The sequence below is a fragment of the Marmota marmota genome, unplaced genomic scaffold (genome assembly GCF_001458135.2).
Source record: "Marmota marmota marmota unplaced genomic scaffold, marMar, whole genome shotgun sequence".
Lineage (NCBI taxonomy): Eukaryota > Metazoa > Chordata > Mammalia > Rodentia > Sciuridae > Marmota > Marmota marmota.
The window spans coordinates 5631754-5645825 of record NW_026000137.1 but is presented as its reverse complement, the minus strand read 5'-3'; the positions used below and the strand labels follow the sequence as shown (position 1 = coordinate 5645825).

The 14072-nt window shown below is 34.9% G+C and overlaps 1 protein-coding gene across 5 annotated transcripts in view; it reads right to left on the bottom strand.

Moving 5' to 3' along the window:
• Abcb4 (ATP binding cassette subfamily B member 4) overlaps positions 1 to 14072 on the bottom strand; it is an 81168-nt gene that overhangs the window by 55592 nt on the left and 11504 nt on the right. For 3 of the 5 annotated variants that reach the window (XM_015502349.2, XM_015502350.2, XM_048785454.1), the window contains exons 5-12: positions 12600 to 12657; positions 11305 to 11496; positions 9202 to 9373; positions 8070 to 8194; positions 5275 to 5446; positions 3442 to 3555; positions 2141 to 2251; positions 1830 to 1955 (exon numbers count right to left, since the gene is read on the bottom strand). In XM_015502349.2, coding sequence (XP_015357835.2) covers positions 1830 to 1955; positions 2141 to 2251; positions 3442 to 3555; positions 5275 to 5446; positions 8070 to 8194; positions 9202 to 9373; positions 11305 to 11496; positions 12600 to 12657 — 1070 coding nt within the window. Of the gene's footprint in view, positions 1 to 1829; positions 1956 to 2140; positions 2258 to 3441; positions 3556 to 5274; positions 5447 to 8069; positions 8195 to 9201; positions 9374 to 11304; positions 11497 to 12599; positions 12658 to 14072 lie in introns of those variants that run through there. The other 2 variants (XM_048785455.1, XM_048785456.1) reach the window with 2 other exon arrangements.

The window sequence follows — 14072 nt, the reverse complement described above, 5'->3', positions numbered from 1 at the left end:
ACTCTTTAAAAATATTTTAACAATTTACAATGTTAGCAGGAACATATAAATGTATCTGCCTCACTGTAATTTACTAGCACTGGGCCTTATTTTAAATTTTTTTAGTTGTATATGGACACAATGCCTTTATTTATTTTTATGTGGTGCTGAGGATGAAACCCACCTCCTCACACATGCTAGGCAAATGCTCTACCATTGAGCTACAACTGCAGCCACCCTTAATTTGTTTTTTAAATTGATAGGTGTGAGGTGATAGCTTATCTCTGTTTTCATTTTTATATATTTATAAATAAAGTTGACCATTTCTTGAAACTTTTACAAATATTCATTTATTATCAAGATTTTTGTGTTTATATTCTATGCTCAGCAGGATGGCCTTCATAGATTCTTATTAATTTCTCAAATATTAAATATGATATCTTTTATATATATCAAATATTTTGTTCCAATTTATTGCTTTCTTTTACCTTAGTTTTATTGATTTTTATTGGAGCAGGGTTTAAGGAAAAGCTGAATTAATCAAATTATCATTAAGTATTTCTTCTATTATTTCAACAGTAAGAAAATTATTAAATCATAAAGTGAACAATGAATTATAAAATTTCTGAAGATTTTCTTTTTCTACTGATTCATATTTTCTAAAAAACATTCATATTTTCTAAAATTATTGATTCCATCAATAATTTTAAAATGGAATATTTTTAGATCACTTATCCTCAATGATTAGTATTTTACTAGATTCTTTTTTAAAAAATAACAACAATATTTACACTTAAACAAACTAGGGTTTACTTTAGTAAATGAGGATGGGCCTCTGTTCCTTCTTGCTAATATCAGATTTTTTCAAGAATATTTACTAATTTTATCAAATTAATTAAATAAATAATTTCGGTTATCCTAGAAAATTTGTATTTTGCTAAGATTTCTTTTCCATCCTTATACCTTTTAATATTCTTTTTGCTTTAGTTATTTTTCCTTTATAATCTTCTGTTTTATAATTATTAAATTATAATACATTTTAATATCAGGTAAACCCAATACCCTTAAATTGGGACAACTAAGAAAATTTTGAATATACACTGTGGACTAGTATTACATTAATGGTAATTTACTGCTTTTGATCATTGTTTTGTGTTTGTATAAGAGAATATCCTTCTTCTTAGGAAATATATTCTAAAGTATATGTGTGAATATAATACACAGATACACAGAAAAAGAGAGGAGAATAAAGAAAGTGGGTCAAAATATAATCAATTGGTAAATCTAGGTGAAGGGTATATGTGGGTTTCTGGCTTTCAATTTTCTGTAAGTTTAAATTCATAAGAAAAATGTAAAGGACAAAATATATATCTCTCTCATGCCCAATAAGTTTCTTAAGAGACTTAAATTTCTTCAGACACTATCTCACTTTCCCCGTTAGATATTCCAAAGCTTAAGAAAATTCAGCTGTTTTTGCTGAATTTAATTGCTGTTCTAAGACACCTGGTTACCAGTCTGTCAACAATTGCTATGTGGAACATGTTTGACCAAACCCAATAACTCACTGGAAGTAATACTGTTGACGGTCTGAATGACTGTCCTCCAGTAATTTAGGGGGCTAGGAAAAGATCAGTTGGAACAAAAAAGAGCCTTGTTGGCTTCTGTAGTTTTTATGGCTTTTATTGAATACATTTGTTAAACAAGACCAAAAGTGTATGATTATCCAAATGTGTTGCAATTCTGTAGCCCCTCTGCTAAAACTGGATTGACATGAAAATTTGATACTAGAAAACCAACTTCAAAGGGCCAGTCTGTACCCAGCTTCTGAGAACGTGGTTCTTCCCACTTACCGTACCCTCATCAGGGTCATAGAGCCTCTGTATCAGCTGGACTGTTGTGCTTTTCCCACAGCCACTGTTCCCAACCAGGGCTACTGTCTGCCCACTCTGCACCTTCAGGTTGAGGCCCTTCAAGATCTGAGGCAAAAGGAGAAAGAACACATTTCATGACAAAGCCCTCAAAAAGAATTTGGAAAAAAAAGTATCAAATAAGGGAGTTAAAATCTTAAATCAAAAAGCACATTAATATCAAAATAATAGAAACTTTATCTTAAGAGGATGAAACAATCAACCTGAGTTAGGAATTCCTACAAGTACAGTACCTTGACATTAGCTCGAGATGGATAAGAAAAGTGAACATCATTGAACTCCAAATTCCCTTTGATGCTGTCTGGTTTGTGTCCTCTCTCTGAAAAACTGTCAATTTTAGGATTCTAAATAAAACAAAATTCAATGACTATTTCATCATAGAATAAACAAATAAATACATTTTTTAGGAATATGATTCAGCAAGTTCCAAAAATAGAATCTGAAATGGCACACTCTCCATAATATGAGACAGAACCCACAGTGAGAGAGAGAGAGAGAGAGAGAGAGAGAGAGAGAGTGTTTGTGTGTGTGTGTGTATGCGTGTGCGTGCGTGCGTGCGTGTGTGTGTGTATGCGTACATTCGCACCTATGCGTGCAGTTTCAGGAAACATTCTTTTTCAGAAAACAGGCTTTTTCTGAAAAGCACATAATAAATATTAATGTCATTTCATGAACTATTTACTTTCTGTTTTGGTATATCTTCATAAATGTTCTAAACATTCAGAGATATGCATACTTATACAACTGCAAAAACAAAAACATACTATAATTGATAAGGCCAGGTATTTTAGCATTTAGGGAAAATCAGTTTTTTCCTAAGTAGTAACTGTAATGGATTAGTTTGAGAAGACTCACTGAATAATTAATGATTACAACATGGTTTAGGAACCATGTAAACTTCCAATGTATTCAGAAACTGGGCACTTTTTTCAAGATTTAGATCAATGAAATAAGAGGTTTTGCTTGGATTAAATTATCAAATTTCAGTGAACTACTTGCACTTTATTTGTGCAATGTAGTGTCACACTTGAGTATGTCAAAAATGGTTTTATCACAGTGGTACACTCAACTCAATACAGTTGATTCAAAATCTTATAAAAATGCAGTGATAATTTTGGGGGGGACATATCACAGCAAAACAAACTGTCAATTTTAGTCCTATAAATAACTTATCTACTAGCTGCTCCATCCTATATAGAAATCAAAATATTCTCAATCTGGCTATAGCATGAGAGAGAGAAAAACTAAGAAAACAAACATCTTTAGTTTGCACTGTAATAATAACACACTAGTACAAATGTATGTCTCTGAAATAAAATTAGTGCCGATATATTATCTAAAGATAAACTTATGTACACATTAAGGGTCATTTTGTTTCAATCATTGCTATGAGGAGGCCATTAATTTCATGTTTTAAAATTCTGCTGGAGTCAGTATAACTTAGTAGAGTTGAATTAAAAAAATGTAATCTAAAGTCCGATTTAATTATCTAAGCCTTAAAGACATTTTCAGCATTAAACTATAAACTACTTACACTATCGATAATATCAAAGATCACATAGGCTGCTCCTCTTGCATTGGCGAAAGCATCAATACATGGTGCAGCCTGACCAACACTAAAAGCTCCAATTAGGATTGAAAAAAAGACCTGAGCAAAAGAACATAAGGAAAAGTCACATCACCCTCTGGCATTCATTATTATCTGCATTATGACTTGCTGGAAACATACTACATGAAGGGTTGGTTTAGGTTTGTCATTTTAAATTGTTTAGAATTCTAACTTTTTATTGAGACATAATTGTATATCTTTATTGGGTATATTATAATAACTTGATACATGTAAATAATGAGTAATCACCAAATCAGGGTAATAAGCACTTCTAACATCTCAATAAAAAGTTTAAAAATTAAAATAAATGTTAGTAAAGAGGAAAATTCACACGATTAATATAGCATTCATTACCCAATTAGTTTCTCTAGCCCTCAAACACACACACACACACACACACACACACACACACACAACTTTTTGGCTCACTTGCTGCTCTTCTCCTGAACATTTAAGAAAAAAAAAAAATCCCACCAAAACAGATGTTATGAAGTTAATGCAACTGAGCCCATGCGTGCAGAGCTCCCTCATGCTAGTGTGACTCAGCCCTGTGCTAGGGGAGATGTCATCATCCCCATACTCCAAACAAGAAAACCCAGAAGACAAACTCATCACAAAAAGTGAATGGCAAAGTCAGGATTCAAACTCCCTTCTTCATAGAGCTTCAATAGTAAACATGGAAATGAAGAAAGGTGGTAAACCTCTCAACTAACACTAGAGAGGAGATACAAGTGAGAAAAACTAGACTCAGATTCATGCATGCACACAACATAACAATATAATTTGTTAAGCATCGTTCCCCAGTATTTCCTCTTTCCCACTCCCTGGCCCTGGTCTCTCTCCTCTATTCTACTGGGCTCCCTTCTATTTTCATGAGACACCCCACCACCACCACACACACCTTTCTTTTTCCATTTTCTTCTATAGCTTCCACTTATGAGAGAAAACATATGGTCCTTGATTTTCTGAATTTGGTTTATTTTGATTAACACAATGTTCTCAAGTCCCATCCATTTTCCTACAAGTGGCATAATTTTGTTCTTTATGGCTAAATGGCTACATGTTGTTCTGATTGTCACTGTTACAGAAATATAGTCACAGAGTATTGCTAGTTTATTAAAAAAAATTACAAAAAGGTATACATAATATGATTATAATTTGGAAAGAAAAAGGTGCATATATGTAGAAAATGATCTGGAAGATACACACCAAAAATTATCAAATATATATAGATGATTAGATTATAAATAATTTTAATTTTTTGAATTCTGTATTATAATCCTTAGTATAATTAATACATATTATTTTTATAATTATGAAATGAAGGTATTTTCATATAGAAAAATGAACCAATACATCTTCTATTTCAGATAGTAGATGTTTTATTACTTTAATGTTCTCTTGTATAATGCTCTATTTATAACAATAATACTTTCTTATACATGAAACTCAATAACAGAATGAGGTTGACTCTAATAGATGTTTGTTTATTCATAAATTCATTACATTTTTATTACCTTTATGTGTTGAATGTTTCTCAAATGATCTAACCATATGTTGTTGTTTTGTCCAACTCAGAATTATAACTTGTATGTTCCAGAAAGCCAGCACTGCTCACAGCACAGCAAAGATTAACCAAAAGAGAAAACCCTGTAATCATGGCTCATCCTTCCCCAATGAGGAATGTGAAGGAAAAGAGAAGGTATATAGAGAAATAATATTTTCAGATTCATCATGAATATTAGGAAAATTACTTACTGTCATTGCATTTCCAATAGTATATTCTTTTGATATAACTAGAGTGGATCCATACCAGAAGGCCAGTGCATAGGATGCATATATTAACAGGAAGGCAATGCCCATGGAAATGTTTGCTGAGATAGCTTTTTTAATTCCAATTTTTTTGGCATTTTCTAAATATTTCTGATACCTACCAGAAAATGAGGGGGGAGATGTTAGAGTAAGAATTAACAATTCATAATCTGAGCCATACTCACTTCCTGTATAGTCAGAGGTTTAAGGAACAAAGCTACCAAAGTAACAAACCCTTGGTGAGACCCAGTTTGCTGAGACGTGACCCCATGAAGGATCAGCTCACACTAGAACAGGGCCAAGTCTGCTCCTTCCTAGCCTGGACCCATTTGCCTTAGTCCCCATCAGGTCAAGCAGTATTCCTGGGGTGTTCCAGAGTGAAGTGTCACTCCTGGGATATGAAGAACTTTTCACATTCACGGCCAACATTTCAAGTCAGGGTCAAGGTGGATGTAAAGAGAACAACCAGCCAAGAATAGAGACAAAATGTAAATTGCATTCTAGACTCTAAAGTGGTTAGATTTTTCACTCAGGTCAATTTCTTTTCTCTAGAAAAAGGAAAACATTCTCTTTATTGCTCTAGTGGGTAAGGGATAGAAATTTTACATTTTTTGACATAAAATTGGGCTTCTGGATTTGATTTTTTTAAAAATCAAGGTGACCTTCAACTGTCCAGCTAGGTTCAAGGTTATAAAGTGGTCACAATATGGGATACAGATTTTTTTTTTTAAGTTTAGTTTCATCATCTGAAAAATAGAGTTAATGCCTACTTAGTAAGATAACTGTGAGGTAAATACATAATCATAAAAAATAGTATAGTACTTGGCATATAATTGGCAAAAGCTGCTAATTCTTATTCATATTACTATAATCATTAGAATTTCATTTCTTCCTAAATTTTGCTCATTCTATTACTCTCTTAATTTTGAATAATAATTAAAATTCATATTACTGGTTCTATAATTTGATATAAAGGTACAAATGTTTAGATTGATTCTGTTAAATTATGGGTTTTTTTTTCTTACATCAAGTTAAATTAAGCCTGCTTTTCCACACTAGATCCAGAGAGTGTGAAAATTTAACTTGGGCTCCCTGAAATCTGAAAAGGTATCCAATGGATATACAATGAAGCTTCAGGGGGAAATATCATATGAATTTAGGGTATTTCTCTTTTTAACAACAACAACAAACCAGCAACACCACCTTTATTTTCTTGGTTCAACCAAATGAGACATGGGAATTAGCTTTTACAAAAAGTATGCTGCCACCAAAAATATTGTCTTTTTAAATAGTAAAAGTGCCCAACTCTTCAGAGTACTTTTCTCCATACTGGATGCCACATCAATTTAGCAGAGCTGCCTCTGTGGGGTGACAGCCAACATGCCACACCCAGTACTGTGAATACTTCTGCATGGCTGAGCCTCAAAGCACGTGCAGCAAGATTGACATCTGTCCCAGTGTGACACAGGGCTCAGGTGACAGTGGCAGACATACTGTAGTTACCTTCACTTAGGTGGCTTGCTTATCGCGGCTAATGGAGCAGCACTGATTACACTGACATCCTGAGGTCCAACTGAGGGTTAGTGTGGCCTGTGTGGACTATTGTGTACAGGAAGCAGCAGTGAGAGAGAAAAAAGGAAGAGGTTAGAGAACCAGGAACATGTTGGTTTTGAAGAGGGGTTAAGGAATAGAAAGGGAGAAGATGAAACAGAAAGGATGGGGGCAGCTTTGCTTTTCAACATTAGAAAGCTTCCAGAGAGTTTTTATTTCAAAGGGCCGTGAGTATCAGGAGTCCTACAACACAGAAAAAGAAGATTCTTCACATGGATTCATACCTTGTCTATATTAGGGGACTTTGTTCTTTAAAGGAAATATTAAATCATGAGTTATATTTAAATAAAGCACAATTCTTTTCCATGGATGCATACTCATCCCCAAACTCATCCAAATGTACACATGAAATATATACAGCTCTTTATATATCAATCAAATGGGGGGGTTTTGTTGTTGTTTTTCGGTACTAAGGATTGAACTCAGGGGCACTCGACCACTGAGCCACATCCCCATCCCTATTTCGTATTTTATATAGAGACAGAATCTCACTGAGTTGCTTAGTACCTCCCCATTGTTGAGACTGGTTTTGAACTCGTGATCCTCCTGCCTCAGCCACCTAAGCTGCCGGGATTACAGGCATGTGCCATTGATTTTTTTTTTTAAAGCATTTACACAGGGCTATAGAGAAGAGTTTGGGTTTGCTGGGCTTATTCTGGACCATTAAGACTGAAAGCCAGAGGCCAGGCTGGAAAGTTTCACCTTGTCTTTATGGAGGATTCATATAGCCCTACAGAAAATCCTGCACTATAACTGGGAAGTCCGTATCGTCTCAGGTTTTTCCTCTCCTACATTCCAGTTCAGAATCATCAAGGGAGAGAAAAAAGAATTTTGATAACTGCACCACAATATTATTGGTGTCCTTTGTAATTCTACACATTCTGTTTTATGCATTTAAAAACAGTATTCCTAGAAGGGAGTCCATAGGCATCATCAGACTTCCTAAGGAGTCTGGAACATAAAAGAGTGTGCCTGACATCGAAGTGCAGCCGACAGTACAGGGTGATTATATTCTGGGAAGGGAGGGTTAATATCAGGAAAGACAAAGTAGCAAACACATACCACAAAAGAATGAGCAACAAAACGTAAAAGTGGGTTCTTTGAACTGGTGGACAAAGAACCTTCCTGACCTTTCCAGCTCTTTGTTCTGGCCCCCGAAAGCTATCACGGTCCTGATGGCTCCCAGAGCCTCTTCTGCCGCGGCACCCGCTTTTGCATAGGCAGCTAGTTCTTTGTCACTGAATGCAGAGAGTATCTGGACAGAAAAGAAACAGTCATGATTTTTGTAGTGGGAGAAAAGTTAAAAGATAGTCTGGGTCACTCTTTACCTACTTTTTCTTCCAAAACCCTCTGCTTTACCAAACATCAAAGTCAAACAGCAAATGACACGTAGAGTACTAGATCCACTGGCTGCTTCTACCTCCTACAAAGGCTGGATCTGATTCAGCTGGCAGACTTCCCAAGAGAAGTCAGGAAAAGGAACCACACATCATTCTCTAAATAGTGTTTTTGGCAATAGTGTCAAATTCCACACCTACTCTATTTTTTCACTGTTTATTGTAAGGTAAAATAAATTAAAACCTTATGCTTTCTCTTAAATGTGTCATGATTTTTATCTACAAAGAGAATAATTTCAGACTTACTCCTGGGCGATCTACTGAATAATAAGATGGCCAAACAAGATGTTTCAGGAGAAAAATAAAGGGAGAATCCAAACAGAGAGAACAAGTAGTTCACTAAGTAAATCATCAGCCCCAGAAAGAACAAAAATTGCCAATAAACTTCTCAACTCTGAAGTGTTAGCTGAAGTAAAGCAGATTATATATATATAATATATATATATATTATCATAGGGCAAAACTGGCACAATGCAACATAACTGTCATGAGTAACAATTAAAAATAAATGGAACAAAAAATACCAACTTTATTTGAAGTCATGCAATAATTTGGAGGAATGTTATATTTAAAAGTGTTTCCTTAAATAGGGATATAACCATACATGTCACTTAGACTACCGTGCCAGAAGATTTAGCTAAAGAAATAATACAGCAGTGCTAAAAGCCTGTAATTGAGGTTAGAACTGTGACTTTTAAATGATATTAAAAGTTAATTTCCTTATCAAAGCTCTATATTCCAACATGCTTCTAGATGTGGTTTCTACTGATGTTTAACACCGATTTGTGTAAGTCCCAGCACCTGGGTAATAAAAACAACTGTATGTGTGGGTTAACACACATGAAAATGCCCAGGCTTCACAGACCTTTGCCCAAACAGCTGCAGAGAGTCCCAGGAGAGGGCTGATGGCCATTATCACAAGGGTGAGCTTCCATCCTCTGATGAACCCCACTATGAATCCTGCAAAAAACGTGGCTATTGCTTGAAAGAACATTCCAACCTTGTCACCAATTCCTTCACTGATTTTGGAGATGTCACTAAAAAAGATCACACCTAAGTGGTTACAGGCAGGAGGTCTTGGGTTAGAAAGGTGAAAAAGACATTTAACAAACACATAGATAAGTAAAACATGTTCATACTACTGTAAGCCTCTTTCAGAGTCTTAGCCTCTTGAATGATACTTTCCCCACCTAAATACTGCACAAAGGAAGAAATTCAGGATTAGTTCATGCTTCTAAGAAGTTAGTGTTATTAAACTCCATAGTATTAAATTGGTAATCCTATTAGAAGCGCATTAACATTTTGAACACATGAATCAATTTGTTTAAGAAGAGGACTTAGGAAGGGGATTGCAGCAGTAACAAGCAGTAGTCACAGGGAAATATTATTTCCTATTACAAGTTGAGCATCCTTCATACAAAAACCTGAAATTTATTTATTTTTTATTTATTTTTTTTTTATTGTGGGTTGTTCAAAACATTACAAATTTCTTGACATATCATATTCGACACTTTGATTCAAGTGGGTTATGAACTCCCACCTTCACCCCATACACAGATTGCAGAATCACATCAGTTACACATCCATTGATTTACAAATTGCCATCCTAGTGTCTGTTGTGCTCCTCTGCCTTTCCCATCCTCCACCCTCCCCCCTCCCCACCTCTCCCCTCCCCTCCCCTCCTCTCTCTCTACCTCCTCCACTGTATAACCCTGAGGGTCTCCTTCTATTACCATGCAATCTTCCTTCTCTCTNATTTTGTTGCATATGGATTTCCAGTTTTCCCAGCACCATTTGTTGAAGATGCTATCCTTCCTCCATTGCATGCTTTTAGCCCCTTTATCAAATATAAGATAGTTGTAGTTTTGTGGATTGGTTTCTGTGTCCTCTATTCTGTACCATTGGTCCACCCGCCTGTTTTGGTACCAGTACCATGCTGTTTTTTTTACTATTGCTCTGTAGTATAGTTTGAAGTCTGGTATCGCTATACCGCCTAATTCACACTTCCTGCTTAGCATTGAAAAACCTGAAATTTAAATGCTACAAAATCTGAAATTTTTGAGCATGATGATGGTGCTCAAAATGTTTTAGAAATTCGGAACATTTCAGATTTCATATTTTTGGATTAAGGATGCTCAGCAGGTGAAGTCTAGGTAAATATTTCAAAATTTGAAATACTCCAAAATATGAAATGTTTCTTGTCCCAAGCATTTGAGATAAGGGGTATTCGACAGTATAGGGAATAACAGAGAAGAGTTCCTTGCTTCTGACAGTGACTCTATTCTCATAGCAGTCAATGTGATCCTCTGAAAATTATCATGTTACTCCTCAGCCTGAAAACCTCCAGTGGCTGCCATTTCTCCCAGACTGAAAGCTAAAGCCCTTATTAAGGCCTATGGCTCTAGATGCCTTGATCTTCCCTCCTTTTTTTGACCTCAACTGCTCCTGATGCTCTTGCCAGAATTTCCATCAGGAAAAGTTTATCTTCTATCTCCCCCTGCTGGAATGTAAGCACCAAAAGGACAGAGATGTTTTCTTTATTCACTAATATACCCCAACCCCCAGAACACTGCTTAGTGTATAGTAGCCACTCAAATATATGTTGAAAAAGTGAAAAGTCAATACTTACTAAAACAAATTTCTTAGCGAATTAATGCAATCATTCATTTATCTACATGACCATCATTCCTGAAGGTCTAGCCCCTGTCAGGCCCTAAACTCCATGAGAAACAAACAGCTCAAATGTGCACTCATTTCTCAAGTCAACCTTTTAAACAGTTGTGAAGAAGATTAATGGATATGGGAAAGATGCAGTGGGACAGGCTGTAGATGGTTCCAGGATTGACAATCAGATGATATATCTCCAATTTATATCAATTACTTAATCTAGTGATTTGTTTCCACATAAGCCTTCCCCAGCAAATTTTCACAGTTAGTGTTTAATTTTTGATGAAAGTATAACACTTACTCTGTTAATCGTGTGTTGAGTTCAGCGGTGTCATTGACGTCAAACCAGCCTATCTCCTGTCGTAGGATAGCATGAAAAAACTTTTGCCTAATTTTTTTAATCTGTCGGCCAGCTGCCAAAGTCCAGAATGAAACTTGGATATAGGCAGCAACAAGAACTCCAGCACCTAATCCTGAATAGTAATATGCATATCTGGAAAATAATTAGAAAGATTCTTTTGAATACTGTCCTTTATCCATTTCTTTTCAGAGAAATTTCAGAATTGAAAATTAAGCAGTTTACTAAACTAATCATGAAGACCATATAAGACATTATAATAAATCCTTAAATTTCCTCTTTCTCTTAAATTACAAGATGAGGAACTTCATGATGGCAAGTCTGTTTACTTAAACTATTATCCAGTTAAAACAAATGAATCGTTGTGGTTAACTGCAAAAACAAATGGTGCTAATGATTCATTTTAAATTATTGATAATTTGTAAATACCATTTAACTCTTCTTTCATAATTGTATCCTAGGCTTGCATATTATATTATACTGAAAAGGTTCTAGCATAATTACGTATTGCAAATACAGAAATAAACAGAGCAAGCGAAATGATACTTAGTGTGGTTTTCCATATCATTTACACAAATAACCAAAAAGCATCTCTTCTTCTTTGACAGAAGACAAAAATATTCTTTAAAATAATAGGGTAGAACATCATGAATTCAAATTAATTTGAAGTAGATGCTTAACCAAGTAAGTAGAAAGTTAGTACCTTTAAAAAAAATAGATATGTTTCAACATTCTCAATTTTTAATCTAATTATACAAGTGTTTCCAGATAGAAACTTTTCAGGCCTGCTTTAGCATATAGATCACACTCATTTTAATCAGCAAAATCAGTTGATATGCAATCATAGAAATATTATGATAGAGGCTTTGGAGATTTTTATTGAGAAGACTGAAAGAGTGAGAAAATGACATAAATGACACTGTTGGATCAAATGGCCAAATTGAAATACAAATAGTAGATTAGAGAAAGTATTATATGAATATTAAATTTACTGACGCTTATAACTTTACTGTAGTTATATAAGAGAATATCTTTATTCTTGGGTACCATGATGAAGTAAAGGGCCATGATGGATGTAACTTAGTTGACACTGGGGACTGAGGCACAAATGATAGTAACAAGTGGATCTGGTAAAGAGTACAGATATTCTTTGTGTACTCTTACAACTCTATAGTTTTAAATTATTTTCAAGTGAAACATTAAAAGTAGTATACCATATGTATGTATACATAAATTACCTCGTCATTTCTTCTTCTAGAATTCTGCCTGGATTTATCAGTGACAATGAAAAATTCACTAAATGAAAACAAAACAAAATTTTAAAAAACATTTTTTAGAAGTTGAATGATTAAAAGGCACTGATAGTCAATTTTAAAAGTCTATTAAGAATATAAATATATAAACCATATATAAAAGATGCTACAGTTAAGTTTCTCTAATAAAGTTTCTCTCTCTCTCTCTCTCTCTCTCTCTCTCTCTCTCTCTCTCTTTCTTCTTCACTTCTTCACACTCAAGTGTACTTTTCACTTCACTCAGGTACACAGCCCTGGGGTTTATGTTCAGGACATCAGGTGCCCAGAGGGGGAGATAAGCCCTCCAGGGTTTTTGCCATCCTAGGGGTCTTGACCTTTGGCAAGCAGCTTCCTAAGATAGCCTAGAGGGGCTGATGAAAGACAGGAGGCCAGGACGCACAATTACACACATGGCAGAAAAGGCCAAAAGAAATGGTTAAAATGAAACAAAATGTAAGGGGCTCTTTTTTTGTTTGTTTGTTTCTTGGTGGCTCAAAGTACTTTATAAGTACTTGATTCTGTATATTTTATTTTTATATCTTTGCTTTTCCTTTAACATGCTTCCTTATGACATATGTAGGAGAAAGGTTGAATTACATCCAAAAAAATTAAAGATGGAAGATACCTGAATTACTCAAAGATAAGACAGCAATAGCTGGCAATTGCTCAAGTTCTACATTCTATGTCTTCTTTCCTAGCCATACTGTCTTCTGGTATTTTTTAACCAGTATTAATCGAAAGGAAATTATTATCTGTTAATTTGATCTCATTTGATAAAAAATGTCCCAGTGCCTTTCCTGGTTTGCCTGTTTTAATAACAGCTAATATTTCTTGAATGCTTATTGGACACCAGGCATTGTTTTGAGCATCTTATGTGCATCAACTTATTTAATTTTTCACAACAATTTCATGAGGTGGGACTATTTGATAAGTCCACACTTTACAGAAGAGGAAACTGAGCAGAGAGAAATGAAGTAACTTTTCCAAAGCCACACAACTAGCAAGTTGCAGAGTTGAATCCAGCCCAGGCAATTTGATCTATGCTCTAACACTATGCTATACTGTTTGAAAAGTGAGGTGATGACTTACTTTCACTTAAGAAAACACAGAGTGAAAAAAAATAAAAAGGAAAATGCCTGTATCTACTGTATTCATGACATAAAGAGGAGGACATACAATCAATCAACAAGTACATGAAAAAATGCTCACCATCTCTAGCAGTCAGAGAAATGCAAATCAAAACCACCCTAAGATACCATCTCACTCCAGTTAGATTGGCAATTATCCAAAAATACTAGTAACATTAAATTTTGGTGAAGATGTGAGGAAAAACGTACTCTCATACATTACTGGTAGGACTACAAATTGGTGCAACCACTCTGGAAAGCAGTATGGAGATTCCTCCGAAAACTTGAAATG